The sequence below is a fragment of the Protomyctophum bolini genome (assembly GCF_963924005.1).
Source record: "Protomyctophum bolini genome assembly, chromosome: 24".
NCBI lineage: Eukaryota > Metazoa > Chordata > Actinopteri > Myctophiformes > Myctophidae > Protomyctophum > Protomyctophum bolini.
This window is the reverse complement of record NC_137885.1, coordinates 19,329,127-19,344,543: the sequence shown is the minus strand read 5'-3', so window position 1 is coordinate 19,344,543 and position 15,417 is coordinate 19,329,127. Positions and strand designations below refer to the sequence as shown.

At 42.0% G+C, this 15,417-nt stretch overlaps 1 protein-coding gene across 1 annotated transcript in view; it reads left to right on the top strand.

Annotated features, from left to right (window-relative positions):
* The first annotated feature begins 1,198 nt into the window (after window positions 1-1,198).
* The window catches only part of LOC308311964 (vascular endothelial growth factor C-like), a 28,685-nt gene continuing 14,466 nt past the window's right edge, over window positions 1,199-15,417 (top strand). Inside the window, exons 1-3 of the mRNA XM_080758789.1 lie at window positions 1,199-1,384; window positions 1,955-2,471; window positions 12,694-12,937. Of these exons, the coding sequence (XP_080614915.1) occupies window positions 2,364-2,471; window positions 12,694-12,937 (352 nt within the window). The 5' untranslated portion in view covers window positions 1,199-1,384; window positions 1,955-2,363. The remainder of the gene's footprint in view (window positions 1,385-1,954; window positions 2,472-12,693; window positions 12,938-15,417) is intronic.

Sequence of the window (15,417 nt, the reverse complement as noted above, 5' to 3'; positions counted from 1 at the left end):
TAACAGATCTACATCCTTGTAAATCGGCTATTTTCTCTATTCGTCATGCGACATAGTATGCTGTAGGCGAGGGTTCGAGTTAGTGTTAGGGAAGTCACAGTTCCTCACAGACATATAGTAGTAGTGCACACACCTGTGTTTGTGCGCACCTGTGCGAGCGTTTCCCTAACTGCGACATACAAACCTACATACACACAACCCCCTAGGGCAGTGGAATCACTGAGGTATGTAAGGTCTCGTCTTGGTTTCGGGGCTGTGAATAGTACTCTCACACACGTGTGCACACGCACACGCACACACACACACACACACACACACACACACACACACACACACACACAACAACCAATACTGAGCATTTTACTGTGTGTAATCCATCGGGGGTGGGGGGTGGGGGGGGTTGGTTGATCAAAGGACCACCCCAGGGAGAAGCAAGGAAGAGAGCTCCAGTTTCTAGACATCACACTGGGCCGGCCACCCACCCACTGACACATGCACGCACACACACATCCACACGTGCACGCAGGCACGCTCATACGTAATATGCATGCACGCACGCAGAGCGATAAGAAGAACATACTGGGAGCTATAGGAAGTACACAGACTGGCTTTTGATAAAAGGCTGATGGTGTGTGTGTGTGTGTGTGGGGGGGGGGGGGGGGGGCACTCTTCACATTAATTTGGTTGAACTCAGACATTGGAAAATACATATAACTATACTGTATGCTTTGATAGTAACCTCGATGTATAAATAAGCTCAACACAAATCTGAGTTTCAGAGTTTAGATAACAAGGTCTGTCAAGCTATCTGTCCGTCTCTCTCTCTCTCTCTCTCTCTCTCTCACACACACACACACACACAAGCAAATGACGGACCAAGAGAAATGCCAGATGAGACAGACAGAGAGACTGACCATGAAGACAGAAGGAAAGACTTACAGTAGACTCTACAGTAGAGGGTACTTAGAGCAGTGCTAGCGCACACACACACACACACACACACACACACACACACACACACAGTAGCAATACCTCTGACATATACAGACTAGAGTACTACTGTGTGTGTGTGTGTGTGTGTGTGTGTGTGTGTGTGTGTGCATTCACACACATTCACAGCAGCTCCTCCCATTCATAGAGTGAGGGAAGGACAGCAGAGAGAGACAGAGAGAGAGACCACGTCAGTATAGAGCTGTGTTCACACATGTAGAAACATCTCAGTCCGCAATCCACTCCTTCATTCAGTCCACCGGGACAGAGATTTATTTGGACTTATTGGACGCATCCCTCCCTCTTTCTCTCTCTTTCGCTCCCCTCGGACACAGCAAGCACTGAAGACTAAGCAAGGAAGCCGTTTGGGAAATTTACAGTTCTTCTTGTGCAGGTTTATTTGAAATAAACTCTTATAGCCTTGCATACCTGCTCTCGCTCTCTCTCTCTCGCTCTCTCTCTCTCTCTCCCGCTCTCTCTGAGATCAAAGTACCCCAACAATAGGTTAGGATGGATTTACAATGTGGGACAAAACTGTGCTCCATCCTTAAGATGCAGCATGTTTTAAAGAGTGCCTGAATGAAAAAGGCAGTCTTCTGAAGGAAACAACAACTTAAGAAAACGAGAGAGAGAAGAGTGGAGTGACCGTGAGAAACAGAGGGAAGGAGAGAGTAAAGAAGACATCTGTGTGAGAGGAGAGAGGACAAAAAATAAAGAGATAAAGCGTGAAGAAAGTCAGACACGGATAAAACAAAGGACAAGCGCTGGAAAAACAGATTATAAAGGCATTCGGGATGACAACACTCCACCACAGACTCAGATTGAAGAGTTCCTGTTTCAAATGCAAGGTCATTTGACTTGCATTAAAACTGGACCAGCTGCCTGCCGACAGGAAATGTACTTAATTGTGGGTCTTTTTCCTTTCTCGTGACAGTTATTTATGTTTTGTTTTTAACCAATTTAGCAGCGAAGCACAGCTCTACTACCCAACACACAACATCCCTCACTAGCTCTGACGAGTGAAAGTTTGCAGAATAAGGATGGAGTGACTGAAAAGAGGTGAGGGATACATTTCTATGAAGAGAGGAAACACTGCGTCTTTGAACACAAGAAATCAAAGAGGAGATATTTTGTTTTGTCAAAATGTTTTGCTTAATAACTTGCCTTTTGGTAAGCCTCATCCTCCTGGGCCTCAAAACCAAGTATGTTCCTGGCTAGCAGGAAGACATGAGACGGAGAAGAGAAGACAGAAGCGGACCCAGTTATACCTCTTCTTACTCCTACCGTGCTTTACGCCTCTTCCCCATCACCTCTCTCTGCATCCCTGATCAATCGTTACGCTGCCTTCCTCCTCTCCTCGTTCTCTTCCCACTATGTGGATACTAGCCGTGTTCCTATGGATTCTCAAAGTCAGTCATTTGTGCTTCGGACAGGAGGAGTATAAGGAATATTACCAAACTGGAGACAACATGGGCACTGAGGTAAACCTTCCGTATTCTTTAATACAGTGATTCTCAACCTGTGGTACGTTTACCACTGGCGGTACTTGAGCCCCCCTCTACACAGAGTCACCGCCCAAAAAAGAACAAAAAAGAAAAAAGTGGAATGAAAAATTTATATTACTACAGGTAGTTCTTCTGACCAAGCAATTGGTTGAAATATAGGCTTGATGCAATGAGCATGACAGTACACCTAGCTGTTAATAGAAGATTTGAGAACGGAATTGGATGAATCTAATTAGTTAGAATCAGTTGCGATGATTAGACTGATTTTCATCAGAGCAGCAGCATCATCATTGGCTTATTATTGAAAAAGAAAAAAACAATTCATAAATGTAATTTCCCTCCTGTGTTAATTGTGCTTAGCTGAATAGGATGGGGCAGATATACGCTCCTGTAGGTTGAGAACCACTGCTTTAATGCATTTCACACTGCATGATAAATTCACTTGGAAATAGGCCAGCCAACTCCACCACAAATCTTTGAATGCTACAGTAGCATTACAGTCCATAATTCTGTCTCGTAACATTTGAGAAGAGGAAGCTGTCATATGCTCTGCAGACCGGAAGGGTAACTCACCCAATCACGGTGCAGTGTTCATGAAAATATTAATATATCTTTAAGTTAATTATGCAACTGCACTGGCGAAACGGAAGTGGGAGGGTCTGCTTTCAAGAACTAGGCCTACTCATTGTCAGTGGTGGAAAGTAACTAAAGTAGGCTACATACTCAAGTACTGTACTGTACTGTACTTAAGTAAGTACTGTACTGTACTTACTTAAGTATTTCCAATTTCCAATACTTTTACTTCTACTCACTCACTACACCTCAGAGGCAAATATTGTACCTTTACTCACACTACATTTATTTTAAAACTTTAGTTATTATTAAAAAACATGCATTACCCACTTCAGCCCAGCCCTATATACATTGCGGCCATTTGAAAGTAGCTCACAATGTGAAACTGAAATAGGACATTCTGCATAGTGAGTACTTTCTACTTTTGGTACTTTAAGTACATTTTGACACCAATGCTTTTGTACTTTTACTCAAGTACATTTTGAATTCCGGACTTTTACTTGTAACGGAGTAGTTCTACATTGCAGTATTAACACGTTTACTTAAGTAAAACAACCACTGCTCATCATCAGGGCTACTGAAGAGCAGACTGTTCAGGCGGAAGCATTTGAAAATTGTGTCTCAAGATGACAGGTTAAAAACACCTTTGAAAGCAGAGTGTTAGCAATAGCAGTTGAAAGCTCCATGTGTGGTCCAGCCCTATGGAATATATGGAATGCAATTGCTAATAAAAAAGTATTTAAAATATTGCTTTGATGGTAAATGGTGCATTTATATAGCGCCTTTATCCAAGGCGCTTTACAGAGATGTGCATTACATTCACCCATTCACACACACATTCACACACCGATGGCGGCGGAAACCATGCAAGGCACCAACCAGCACATCAGGAGCAATTAGGGGTTCAGTGTCTTGCTCAAGGACACTTCGACACCAACTCTGGGGGAGCCAGGGTTCAAACTGGCAACCTTGCGGTTCCCATCCAGCCACTCTATCCCTGAGCCACCACCGCCCTTACTCGATGCTCATATTATCCTTAGGAAGTATTAAGTTGTTTTTTTATTAGCATATGCATTCCATACATTCCATAGGGCTAGACCAAAGCCATAGAGCAAGACAGTTACGACATTGAGGGGGCAGAAATCTGAGCGCTCGAGCGCTGTTCATGCAGCCTGAACTGAGACAAGCTGGAGTTTGAAATACATTGTTTTCAACGAGGGCGGCGCAAATAAAATAATTTTAAACATGACAACTGTTTTAAAGTATTGTACAACTAAAGTCTCTGTAATGTTTATGTTGTACTATTACTAAAAAACACTCTAAAATAAAGGGATTTAAAGGAGAATTCCATACTAAAAGGCTTTCTTACCTTTCTTTGTAGTTGTTACGTCCCCATCAAAGAGGTCCAGGTGTTATTTTGTGCAAAAGCTCCTTATTGGCTATTTCCCCTACCATAAGTCCTAAATGAATTGCATTGAATTGAATGGGATGTATGGGGTGTTGTGCTAATTCGCTTATTTACATCGCTCAAAATTATAATTTTTTTGTATTTATCCTCTCTTCATAATGTAAATAATAACCCAAGCGGCACACTTTACTACTTATTTCGATGGAAATAAGCGATTTAGCACAACACCCCATACATCCCATTCAATTAAATGCAATTCATTTAGGGCTTATGGTAGGGGAAATAGCCAATAAGGAGCTTTTGCACAAAATAACACCTGGATCTCTTTGATGGGGACGTAACAACTACAAAGAAAGGTAAGAAAGCCTTTTAGTATGGAATTATCCTTTAAGACCATTAAAGCTAGGCTGTTGCCTGAGTCCAATGCATTTCTGCCAACTTCCGGTCCAGGACTGGCCCCATGAAGTGAACGGAGTTGTCAGAAAGCTGTCTTACTCTATGGCTCTGGCCTAGACCATCTGGACATATGGCATCATCAACTTGCGACAGGTGCAGTTGCTATTGAGTGAAAGATCTTTGTGTTGTCTTATTAACCAAATATTTAAAATAGCAGAACAACTTCACCTATCTTCATATAATTGGTCCTTACTAGTGATGGGAGATTAATGGGCAAACACATCGGTATCGCCCGATATTGGCCTTAAACCAATTAATCGGTATCGGTAAAATAATAATTAATTAATTAATTGTATTATAATTATGTTGAAAAATAAATAAAAAAAAACCTGAAAAACTATTTTGTGATGATGAAGGCTGCAAATTATATCAGTGTTTTCTGGGGACGCTTTCGAAAGAGTCAATAGTTAAAAATAATAATACATTTTATGTATAAGGCTCCTTTCAGGGCACTCAAGGTCGCCGTACAACAGGTTAAAACAGTTTATACAAACATAGTTAAAAGCAAAACATAACTACGGTACAGCTTGCAGCAGAGGTCAGCCATAAAACTACATTCAAGATGTTTATGTTGGGATATGAGCCAACATTTCAATAACGGTGCAACCCTAGTTTTGCAATAAAGAGGCATTGCTTTTTTTTAAATTCAGCCTTTTTTCAGAATGGCCAAAATAATTATATTTTTTAAATACAATATCGGTTATTATCGGCCATAATGGCAATTAATTATATCGGATATAGATATCGGCCAAATTGTCTCATCGGCACATCCCTAGTCCTTACCAATGCTCATGATAACAGTTTCTTTCTACTCTGCCTGAAACCCACCTACAAGTGACAACATTGTTGTGCCGATATATTTTAAACAGAAAAACATTTTTATTTATTGATGCAAGAACAATGGCATCCATTAGCGCGCTAACTTCCCCAGGAATTAGATTAGATTAGCTTGGATTCCCCATGGATGATGTCACTGGTAGGCGGGTTTCTGACCTCAGCCCTCCTCTGGGACACAGACAGAGTAGACAAAATGGTACCAAATTATCATGAGCATTAGTGAGAACCAATAATAAGGATTGTTGGTTGGAAATGGCTGAAGTCGCCTTTTGTTTGTTGTAGTAGTGACACCATCACATCGCCAATTCTTTTTTTCCCTCCTTTTTTGAGTGGTGCAACCACGGGGACCCCCACATGGTAACTCTGTCATTTCACCTTGGGTGCGTTCATGTAGGTCTGGAACTTCTGCCCCCCTGCATATACTCTTTATATTTGGGCATACCTGCCAAAGAACTCCATATATGGGCATAAAAGGAACACAGACATAATATCTGGGTGGGGCATGCATTTTCAACTTGCATCGTTCCAAGTAGGCCAGTGCCCAACGGGCACCGCTGTAGAGGCCCCACGGGCACCGCTCTAGTAATAAATAATAATAATAATAATAATAGACCATGCAATACTGTATATAGTAAATGAAGGTATGCTTTCCAGAAAACAATAGCCAAACTTTGTTATTAAACGTGACATTTTAGAATACGAAGTTAGATTTGTCTAGGGGTTTCCACTATGCACAGTAAATCCATGATTCTATGTGAGTATGTCTCTTTGAAACACTGACAGAACCGAGATTCTGATCATGTCAGCCTTGGTTCATTTATAGCTTAATTGATCAGATTTGCTTACACTAATGAATGTAACCCATGTGGAGTTGTGGACCTAATGGTACATATTTGCAGTACACTAATAAAAGTTAAATTAACACTGTGCATATCAACAACATGAATGTTTTTCTGTTGATTCTTTTAAGACGCTGATGAAGAATATCTGCTTTGTTAAGACAAGTGTGAAGGAGATTGAAAACATTCACCATAGGTGCTGAGCATGACCGGAACACAGGAGGGCGTCACAAGTTAGCACGCAGGCAGCACAACAGTAGGTTGAGATAGGTTACAGACTATAGTACATGCAGCATATATGCTTAAAAGGTGTTCCAAACACATTGTATTAATATTGACGTCCAAATGTGACCCGAGAGGTTTTCATCATTAGTGTTGGCGTCAGTACGTGGTGCTTTCGGCCCCATTTTGTGATCTACTGCCAGTATCGTTTCAACACATTCAAGATTTAGTTTATTGTCATTTTCCTGCATACAGAAAAAAAAGGAAAGCTGTTCCTCCCCTAATAAAATTATGTCAGCATTGTTCTGTGTAACAGTGAGATATTTTACCACAGGGCTTCCAGACCATCATTCAGTGACGAAAGTATTGTTGTTTGGTGGAATTGGATGGCGCTATAAGTCATGTTAGTCCCAGTTCTCGTTGGACACGTATTTGTGTGTATGACGTCAATGTGGTGAATGACTTTCTAGGGTTCAACAGTTGGTGACGCTTGCGACCTGTTTGGGGTGAAGCCAACAAGCTGCGTTAAAGATAGCGTGTGACTTCAGCTTGTGTCCTGACTCCTGAATACGATGAAAGGATATCTGGAATGAATGAATGAATGAATGAATGAATGAATGAATGAATGAATGAATGAATGAATGAATGAATGAATGAATGAACGAACGAACGAACGAACGAATGAACGAACGAATGCGTGAAAATAAAAGCTGACATAATGTATTAAGAAATAAAGTGTGCATTTGCACAGGTCTGGGCACTTATAGCACAATTTAATTGAAAACAAATCAGTCTGGATGGTCAGACCGACAGGAATCATCCCTGTGGTGAAATGACTCACTATCACAGGGAACAATGCTGATGTCATTGAAGTTGTGAAATGAAATTGGCAATGGATGCGTTATCCACTGTGATTCTTAAAACGTTTTAATGGATGTGTTATCCACTGTGATTCTTAAAACGTTTTAATGGATGTGTTATCCACTGTGATTCTTAAAACGTTTTAATGGATGTGTTATCCACTGTGATTCTTAAAACGTTTTAATGGATGTGTTATCCACTGTGATTCTTAAAACGTTTTAATGGATGTGATTCTTAAAACGTTTTAATGGATGTGTTATCCACTGTGATTCTTAAAACGTTTTAATGGATGTGTTATCCACTGTGATTCTTAAAACGTTTTAATGGATGTGTTATCCACTGTGATTCTTAAAACGTTTTAATGGATGTGTTATCCACTGTGATTCTTAAAACGTTTTAATTTCAAGGACCGGCCCGTTTGGTGTGCATTAGGACATGGACGCCGCCCCAAACCCCCCCCCCCCCCCCCACCCCGTAACTCACAGAATGTACAAATGGTACCAAATGGAACCGTAATGCTCCATTTGGTTCCAATTATACACTCTCTGAGTTACAGACCTGCATGCGTCCATTTGGATCCATTTATAGTTATACACTCTCTGAGTTACAGACATGTAAGGGTCCATTTGGTTCCATTTATACACTCTCTGAGTTACAGACCTGTATGCGTCCATTTGGTTCCTTGCTGTCAATCATGTCCCCACTTTGAGAAGCACTGGCTTAGCTGAAAGATAAAAGGCAGAAAGAGACAGATTAAAATTCAAAAGCATCAAAAGTAGATCTACAAGCTCAAAACGTGTACACGCACATGCTGTGTGCGCATGCGTGTCTGTGTGTGTGTGTGTGTGTGCGTGCATGCGTGCGCGCATGCCGTGAAATAATAAGCGATGATGGACCGTTGGACGTATACCCCAGAGGACTAGACTGGAAGCTATTGGTCCAACATGACCTCATGTTCCCATGAGCGATGACCTCATGTCATGTAATCTCCTGTTGGGAGGGGACGCAGACTGCACACACGCACACGCACACGCACACACTATGCAAATTATGGCAGAGAGATAGGTTTGGGCATACAAATGGACCAATGACAAATCTAGTGGTGACCTCTCACAAGTCATGACATGACAGGAGACTTGAATTAAAAATAAAAATGTTATGAAGTGTATCTTGCATTACGTACACGCGCGCGCATGCGTGTGTGTGTGTGTGTGTGCACACACACACACACACACACACACACACACACACACACACACACACACACACACACACCGCAGTGTGGAAACAGGGAGACAGAACGGAGTGGAGAAAGCGAGGGTGAAGAAAAGGAATGGAAGATCAGGTTTCTATCTTTCCTCCTGGGAACCAAGACAAAAAGCTCTGGGGTTTAGCTTTAGTATGTGACACTGAGGTAAAATTGTCAATATGGTTAAAACAGGCTCGGGAGAGCAAGGCTACAACAAGAACTACTGTCAACGTGTCCATAGAGGACAACTTTTTCACAGGGGCATTACTACAAGTGGCTATATATATATATATATATATATATATATATATATATATATATATATATATATATATACACATTTACAAATAATTACGGCGATTCCTTTGTTATAATTTATGTTTTTAGTTTAGTTTTATAGTCCTACTAGACCCCAGGAAATTACATTTGGCCACAAAAGATCACGGGGTCTATTGAATATGAAGGGGGACAAGACAAACTGACATATTGAGCCTATAGGACACAGTATGGCATCCCCCTATGGTATGGCATCCCCTAGGTTCCAGTTGGTCGTTCAGACACAAGGAAAACAACTACTGTTGTACCAGATGTCATTTCTTGGCATCTAGTAGGACTATAGCAAATAACAATAAAGAAATCGCCATAATCTTTTGCAAAAAAAAAATATATATACATATTTAGCCACTTGTTAGAAAGCCCCCCTTGTAAAAAATAGCTAAACACGCTAAAACGTAAGAAAGCAGCAAATTATTTTTTAACTTTCTCTAATAGACCAATTATTTGTTTACAACATTGGGACTGGGCGCACGGGTGACTGTTTCATGTAATCAATTCCCAACAGATCTCCAAACCTGTTGTTTTGGGGAGTGCTGGTTTCAGTCCATTCAATCTTTCTTGTGTGTTGGCTAGTGAGATGCACCCTAGGATACATTTAACTAAAAAAGAATACATCGCATGGATGCACCTGGGACGTATCTTCAGTGATGTTTCCTGAGGTCAACTGGGTTTCGGGTCTTCCAACATCATACCCCTCACTCAGGCGACCCACCCGGGGTTGAGCAAATCCCAATTTACGTCCCAGTAGATACCCTTGATCAGTCCATCAGGGAATGAGCAAGGCCACACAATCCGTTGCTCCGGAACTACTCTGCCGGTACTGGGAGAACCAAAATCTGGCGCGTGCTAGGACTAGGCTCTGTGGGTTGACTCCTGAACGGGCCCCTCCTACGTCTCACCAGGTCCACTCCTGCTCTCACCAGACCCAGGACCTGTGCGTTGCACCAGACTCCCAGTACTCCCGGCACTGAATTCAGGAGTGGTGGATTATAATGGCCCTCCTAAAGCCCTCACCAAGGTTGTTTTTTTTAATACTTCAAAGCGCAACAGTATTGAGAACAGCTGATATACAATCTCACATCGCTTCGCAGATACGACTGTTGTGGGGAATAGAGGTCTGCGTGCGCGACACTATCACGGGACGAAGCATAGATTATACTTGATGGGCTGCAGGTGCATTTTCAGGAACAAATGAGGTTCACCCTCATTTGCAGTGCTGCCGAGATCACATACACAAAATCAAAAACTAAGACAGATATAAAAACTAATCTACAAGTAAGGCATAAAGATATAACACACACGCAGTGAAATAAAGCATAAGTTAAAAACAATCACATATTGAGGTAGGAGATTTAAAAGCAGGTCATTAAATTGTCCATAAGGATATTGGGGCATTCATTTTTAGTGTTTGTTGTAGTGTTCCATGAAGTAGGGGCATCGAAGCAGAAAGCCGATTTTCCCAGTTCAGACTGTACAGATGGGACCTCTAGTGCAAGCCATTCACTTGAAGCAGCAACGTGATGTAGGGTGGCAACTTCTCAGCAATAGCTTTAAAAATAAACTGGTACCTATAGATCTCCTCTCAGAGAGGGAGGACCAACCTACAGTATACCCTGTTATAGAGGGTACAAGCCTGAAGCCTTCACCAGTGATAGTTTTAATTGTAATGTAGATGAAGCTATATCCAGCTGGCAGACAGTGCTTGAGGACTAAGGGACAGTGATCACTTATGACAATGACATAGCATTCAGCACTTACACCACTATAGTGTTAAATAGCCTACCAACTGACTGTTTCATTTCACAGCCGAGAAAAGGGCCCAATTCAAGGAGCAAACAGTAGAAGTGAGACATGGGGGAACATAACACCCATACTGTATCAAACATGTTACAAATACATGCACGGCTCACATTCCCTGCATAAATAAAAATAACAATAAAGTTGGGCCTGTGAGTGACATTTCTGTGTTGAGATACTGTATGAGAGGGTTGCTCAGAGCAGAAATAATAAGAGTGACTGACAAGAGGCAGTTTAAAGACCGCTAACGGTAACTAATTAGGTGATTGTTGGTAAAGCACAGCACAATGTATGCTCTGCTGACTTTCTGTTATCTTTCTCTCTCAGGGAAACATGGCGCCACTGTTAGTGTAATACTGTATCTGAAATGATGGATGGTGATAGATAGACATACAGACAGTCTGTGTCTGAGCGAGGAAAAATGAGAAGATAAAGGAAAGCAGCGCAGCTTGCGCGTATGCTTGCATGCAACGCTCACACGTGTGTGTGTGTGTGTGTGTGTGTGTGTGTGTGTGTGTGTGTGTGTGTGTGTGTGTGTGTGTGTGTGTGTGAACGTGTGTGCGTGCGTGCGTGCGTGTGCTCCATAGAACCCACTGGGGTTGAAACGTTGATAAGAATCCAAGGGCTATTGGCTAACATGGGCCCTCACGAATACCACGGTTTGTTATGTTTTATTGTTTAGCAAGTATTATTCAATATCCAGTAAGATATGTGACCACGAGGACCCGAATGCCAGGCAGCGCTCCTGTGTGTGTGTGTGTGTGTGTGTGTGTGTGTGTGTGTGCGTGTGTGCGCGCACGCACGCGTGCATGTGTGAGAGTGGGTGAAGAAAGGACAGACTAATCCATAATAAGAGTAGTAGCCAACGGCAACGTGTTACAACACATTGGCAGCTGTGGCATTCCATGTTTCATTCAGCCGCAAGGAACAAGGGAAATTTACCCTGGAAACTATCCAGTACAGACACCCAGTAGATTCCTCAGTGTTCATTTAACTCTGAGTGTATACATCATGATCAGTTGATTGTACGGTGTAGTGTTTCCTCATTTGTTTCATTTTGACTTCTATCATCTGTAATTGTAGAATACAAACCGCCAATTATTTGCACATTCATTAAGAATTATGCGTCTAGTTTTTAACCACTTAAGCCTAATTTTATGCTCGGTCATAGTCACACAAAAACAAGTATGACTGCAAGGTCATAACTGCCAGGTGCAGAAAGCTCTCGTTTACATTAGAGTATAATCAGTTTGTGTGCTGCAGCCTCTGCCTCAGCAGACCTAGAAGCTCACAGCTTGTAGATCTATTATTCTTTTAAACTTTTGGCTACGGGTGGAAAGAGGGAGGGAATAGACTTGATGCGAGTGTGTGTAGTAGGTGCAAACAATGCTTATTGACTTTCGTAGATTTGGCTCCTATTTGTTGCTCGAGAACTTGGAAAACGAATATTAAATTTCATAATACTTATAGATATTAAGTACATACTGTACATACACATTTGCACGCCATGCCAGAAAAAGGTGTGCGGCTTCAACAAATGCTGCGTTGCCAACGTCAAAGCACCATTGGAGTTTTCCAACACCTCTCTCACCACTTCTTCCCTCTTTTTTTATCGTGTAGGCTCCCGGAGCGGCGAACGACCGGCTAAGTTTGGAGACTGCGAGAAGCGTGGACGAACTGTTAGAACTATGGTATCCGGAATTCAGTTTGCTTCGGCACTGTCAGAGGAAGAACTCGCAGCTCAACTCGTACTCCATCACGTCCTCCTCCGCGCCCCCCGTCCGCCGAACGGAAGAAGACGAAGAGGATATGTGGGGCCGGCCGCGGGAGGCGGCGCTCTACAAAGACGACGGCGCATTTGAAGGTGCAATGGGCTCTATGCACGCAAGCACGCCATTTTAGAAAATAACTTGGGCCCTACTTCCTTCACAAGTGTTACCGCTGATACTAATGAAGGCTCTGTTACATTCTGGTGCTACACTGCTATTGTGTATGTTGGTTGTTGGCTTATTGGAAAACACTCTGCTACACCAGTGGGTCTCAAAGTGTCCTTGAGTGAAGCATTGTGGAAAAATAGATGCATCTTAGTTTATGTTCAGATTGGCAGCCTAAATCAGTTCACAAAATAGTACAGTAGTATGATAATTATACAATAGTGATAAAGGGCTTCTTTCCATTGTGGTCCTGCATTCAGATATTTAAAGACGTACAATAATCTACAAGACGTCAACACTATAGCAAGTTGCAGACAGGTGCGGTGGCAGTTTTGAAGGAATTTTGATGTCTGTTGGTAGGGCATAGAGCAGGGGTTTTCAACTGATTATGAACCAGGGACCACCACCCTGACTGAGAATCAACCTGTGTGTTGGGAGGGGGGGATATGGGCGTTGTGTGGGGGGAAAATTAACCTTCCATATTAAAATCATGTTGCTATTGTAACTTACTGTATGTATGAGCAAGCAGACACATGCAATTAATTATGGGCAGATTTTCTTATATAATGGTGACTCAACCAGGCAGTTTCCCTTGAGATTCTACCTCCCTTTTCTGTGGAAGTTCTTGATGTCCGACTGCCCAGTAACTGACAACATCGACGCGTCATCATATGTCACCACGTCATTTACTGCATTGTTTCTCAACTTGTGGTCAATACAATACATTTAAATACAAATCTTCACTTTCCTACATTACTAAATGCATGGTCAGGGACCACATGCAATACCTTCACGGCCCACCAGTGGTCCACGGACCACCTGTTGAAAACCCATGGCATAGACGGAACACTTGACAGAAAAATACTTGCTCACTGTATAAGGAAAACTCCTTAGACCGAGACTTAAGAAAACATTTTTAACATGCTCATAACGTGCTCTGTGCTCAAAGTGCAATTAAAAGTAGCAAACGTTTCGGTCCTAAGATCCTTCGTCAGTGCTATATGATATATCACTGACGAAGGTAAGTCTCGGTCTAAGCCAGGAGTTTTCCTTTCCATTTTTTATACAGTGAGTGAGTCTTTTCCTGTCAAATTTTCCTCTATGTTTTTGAGACCACTGTAGTCCTGCTCCTGTAGTCAAAAAAGGAAGGCAGTTTTCTCAGTGCTTCTTTGTTGGTAGGGCATTCCACATTTTGGTGGAATCGCAGTAGAACGAATTTAACCCCTTGTTTGTGTCGAATCTGGGTTGAACGAGATGCAGTGGAGCTGGTATTGTGCCTCTGTGTGTCTTTTGTGTTATTGAAGTATAGTTTGAGTAGTCTGGTACATGGGTGTCTCTGTAGTCTTGAATATATTAAAGACCAGGCCCATTGCAAGACTGTGCCCTCTGCACTGAGCCATTCCACCCTATAATAATGAGCACGGGTGAGCAGGGGTTCCGTGTCCATTTTTTCACAATATTTTAATTTAGTCTAATGCCCCAACCACACCAAAGGGTCTAGACGGTTTTAGCGTTGTCCCTGCGGTGTGATATGTCCTGTTGCAAGTTGACTCACGTCGTCCCACGTTATCCCAAGTGATTACGCATGGAATTCAATGGCTCAAACCACACCAAAGGGTCAACATGCAACTTCTTGCAACCGTTTGGACCCAAGGAGTTACATGGTGTGGTTAGGGATTTAGTCAACAAAATGAACACTGCAGGGGTTAAGTGAGTTCTAGGTGTGAGGCCACTAGTCTCTTTATTATGTCTGAAGTTACAGCAACAAACCACATGGAAACAGCTTTTTGCATATTTTAGCCATTCTATGTAGACATTGCACTCTATAGTGTTAGTGTATACGCATTACGCATAGTTTCATATAGATATTCCACTGTTTATTTTATGTGTTTTTGTTCTTGCTTACTGTAAAACGATCTGCCTGCAAAATTCCTAAATTGTAACCACTTTCCTAGGTGGCTTTAATTTTGTTTAAATTGGGCACTGAATTTGTCACTTGCGGAAACACATTGCACTGCGAAGCATTGTGATCTTGGAGTTTGGATATACAGCGATGTTTGAGCACACAAATCTGATCTGATCACTTACAAACAACAGTGTGGACACTAGTGACGGTCAGTCCTAAAGGCCTAGATTTGGATTTGACTGCAGTCTGAATGACGTGTAAGACTATTCATTAATTCATTCCGATTTTGATCTATGAAACTGAAAATACCTCACCTAGAGTCCTAAACAGACGCAGTGAACACATGCGCTCTGACTTCAGACAATGATTGCAAACAATGCTTAGACCAGTCTCTTTAAACTGGTTCACTCTGACGCCATCTTGGAAACATCCCCAGGCAGTAAATTCTGACTGACAAGACAAGATTCCTATCTCTTTGAACGGAACTGGGAGTCATCTAAGTCT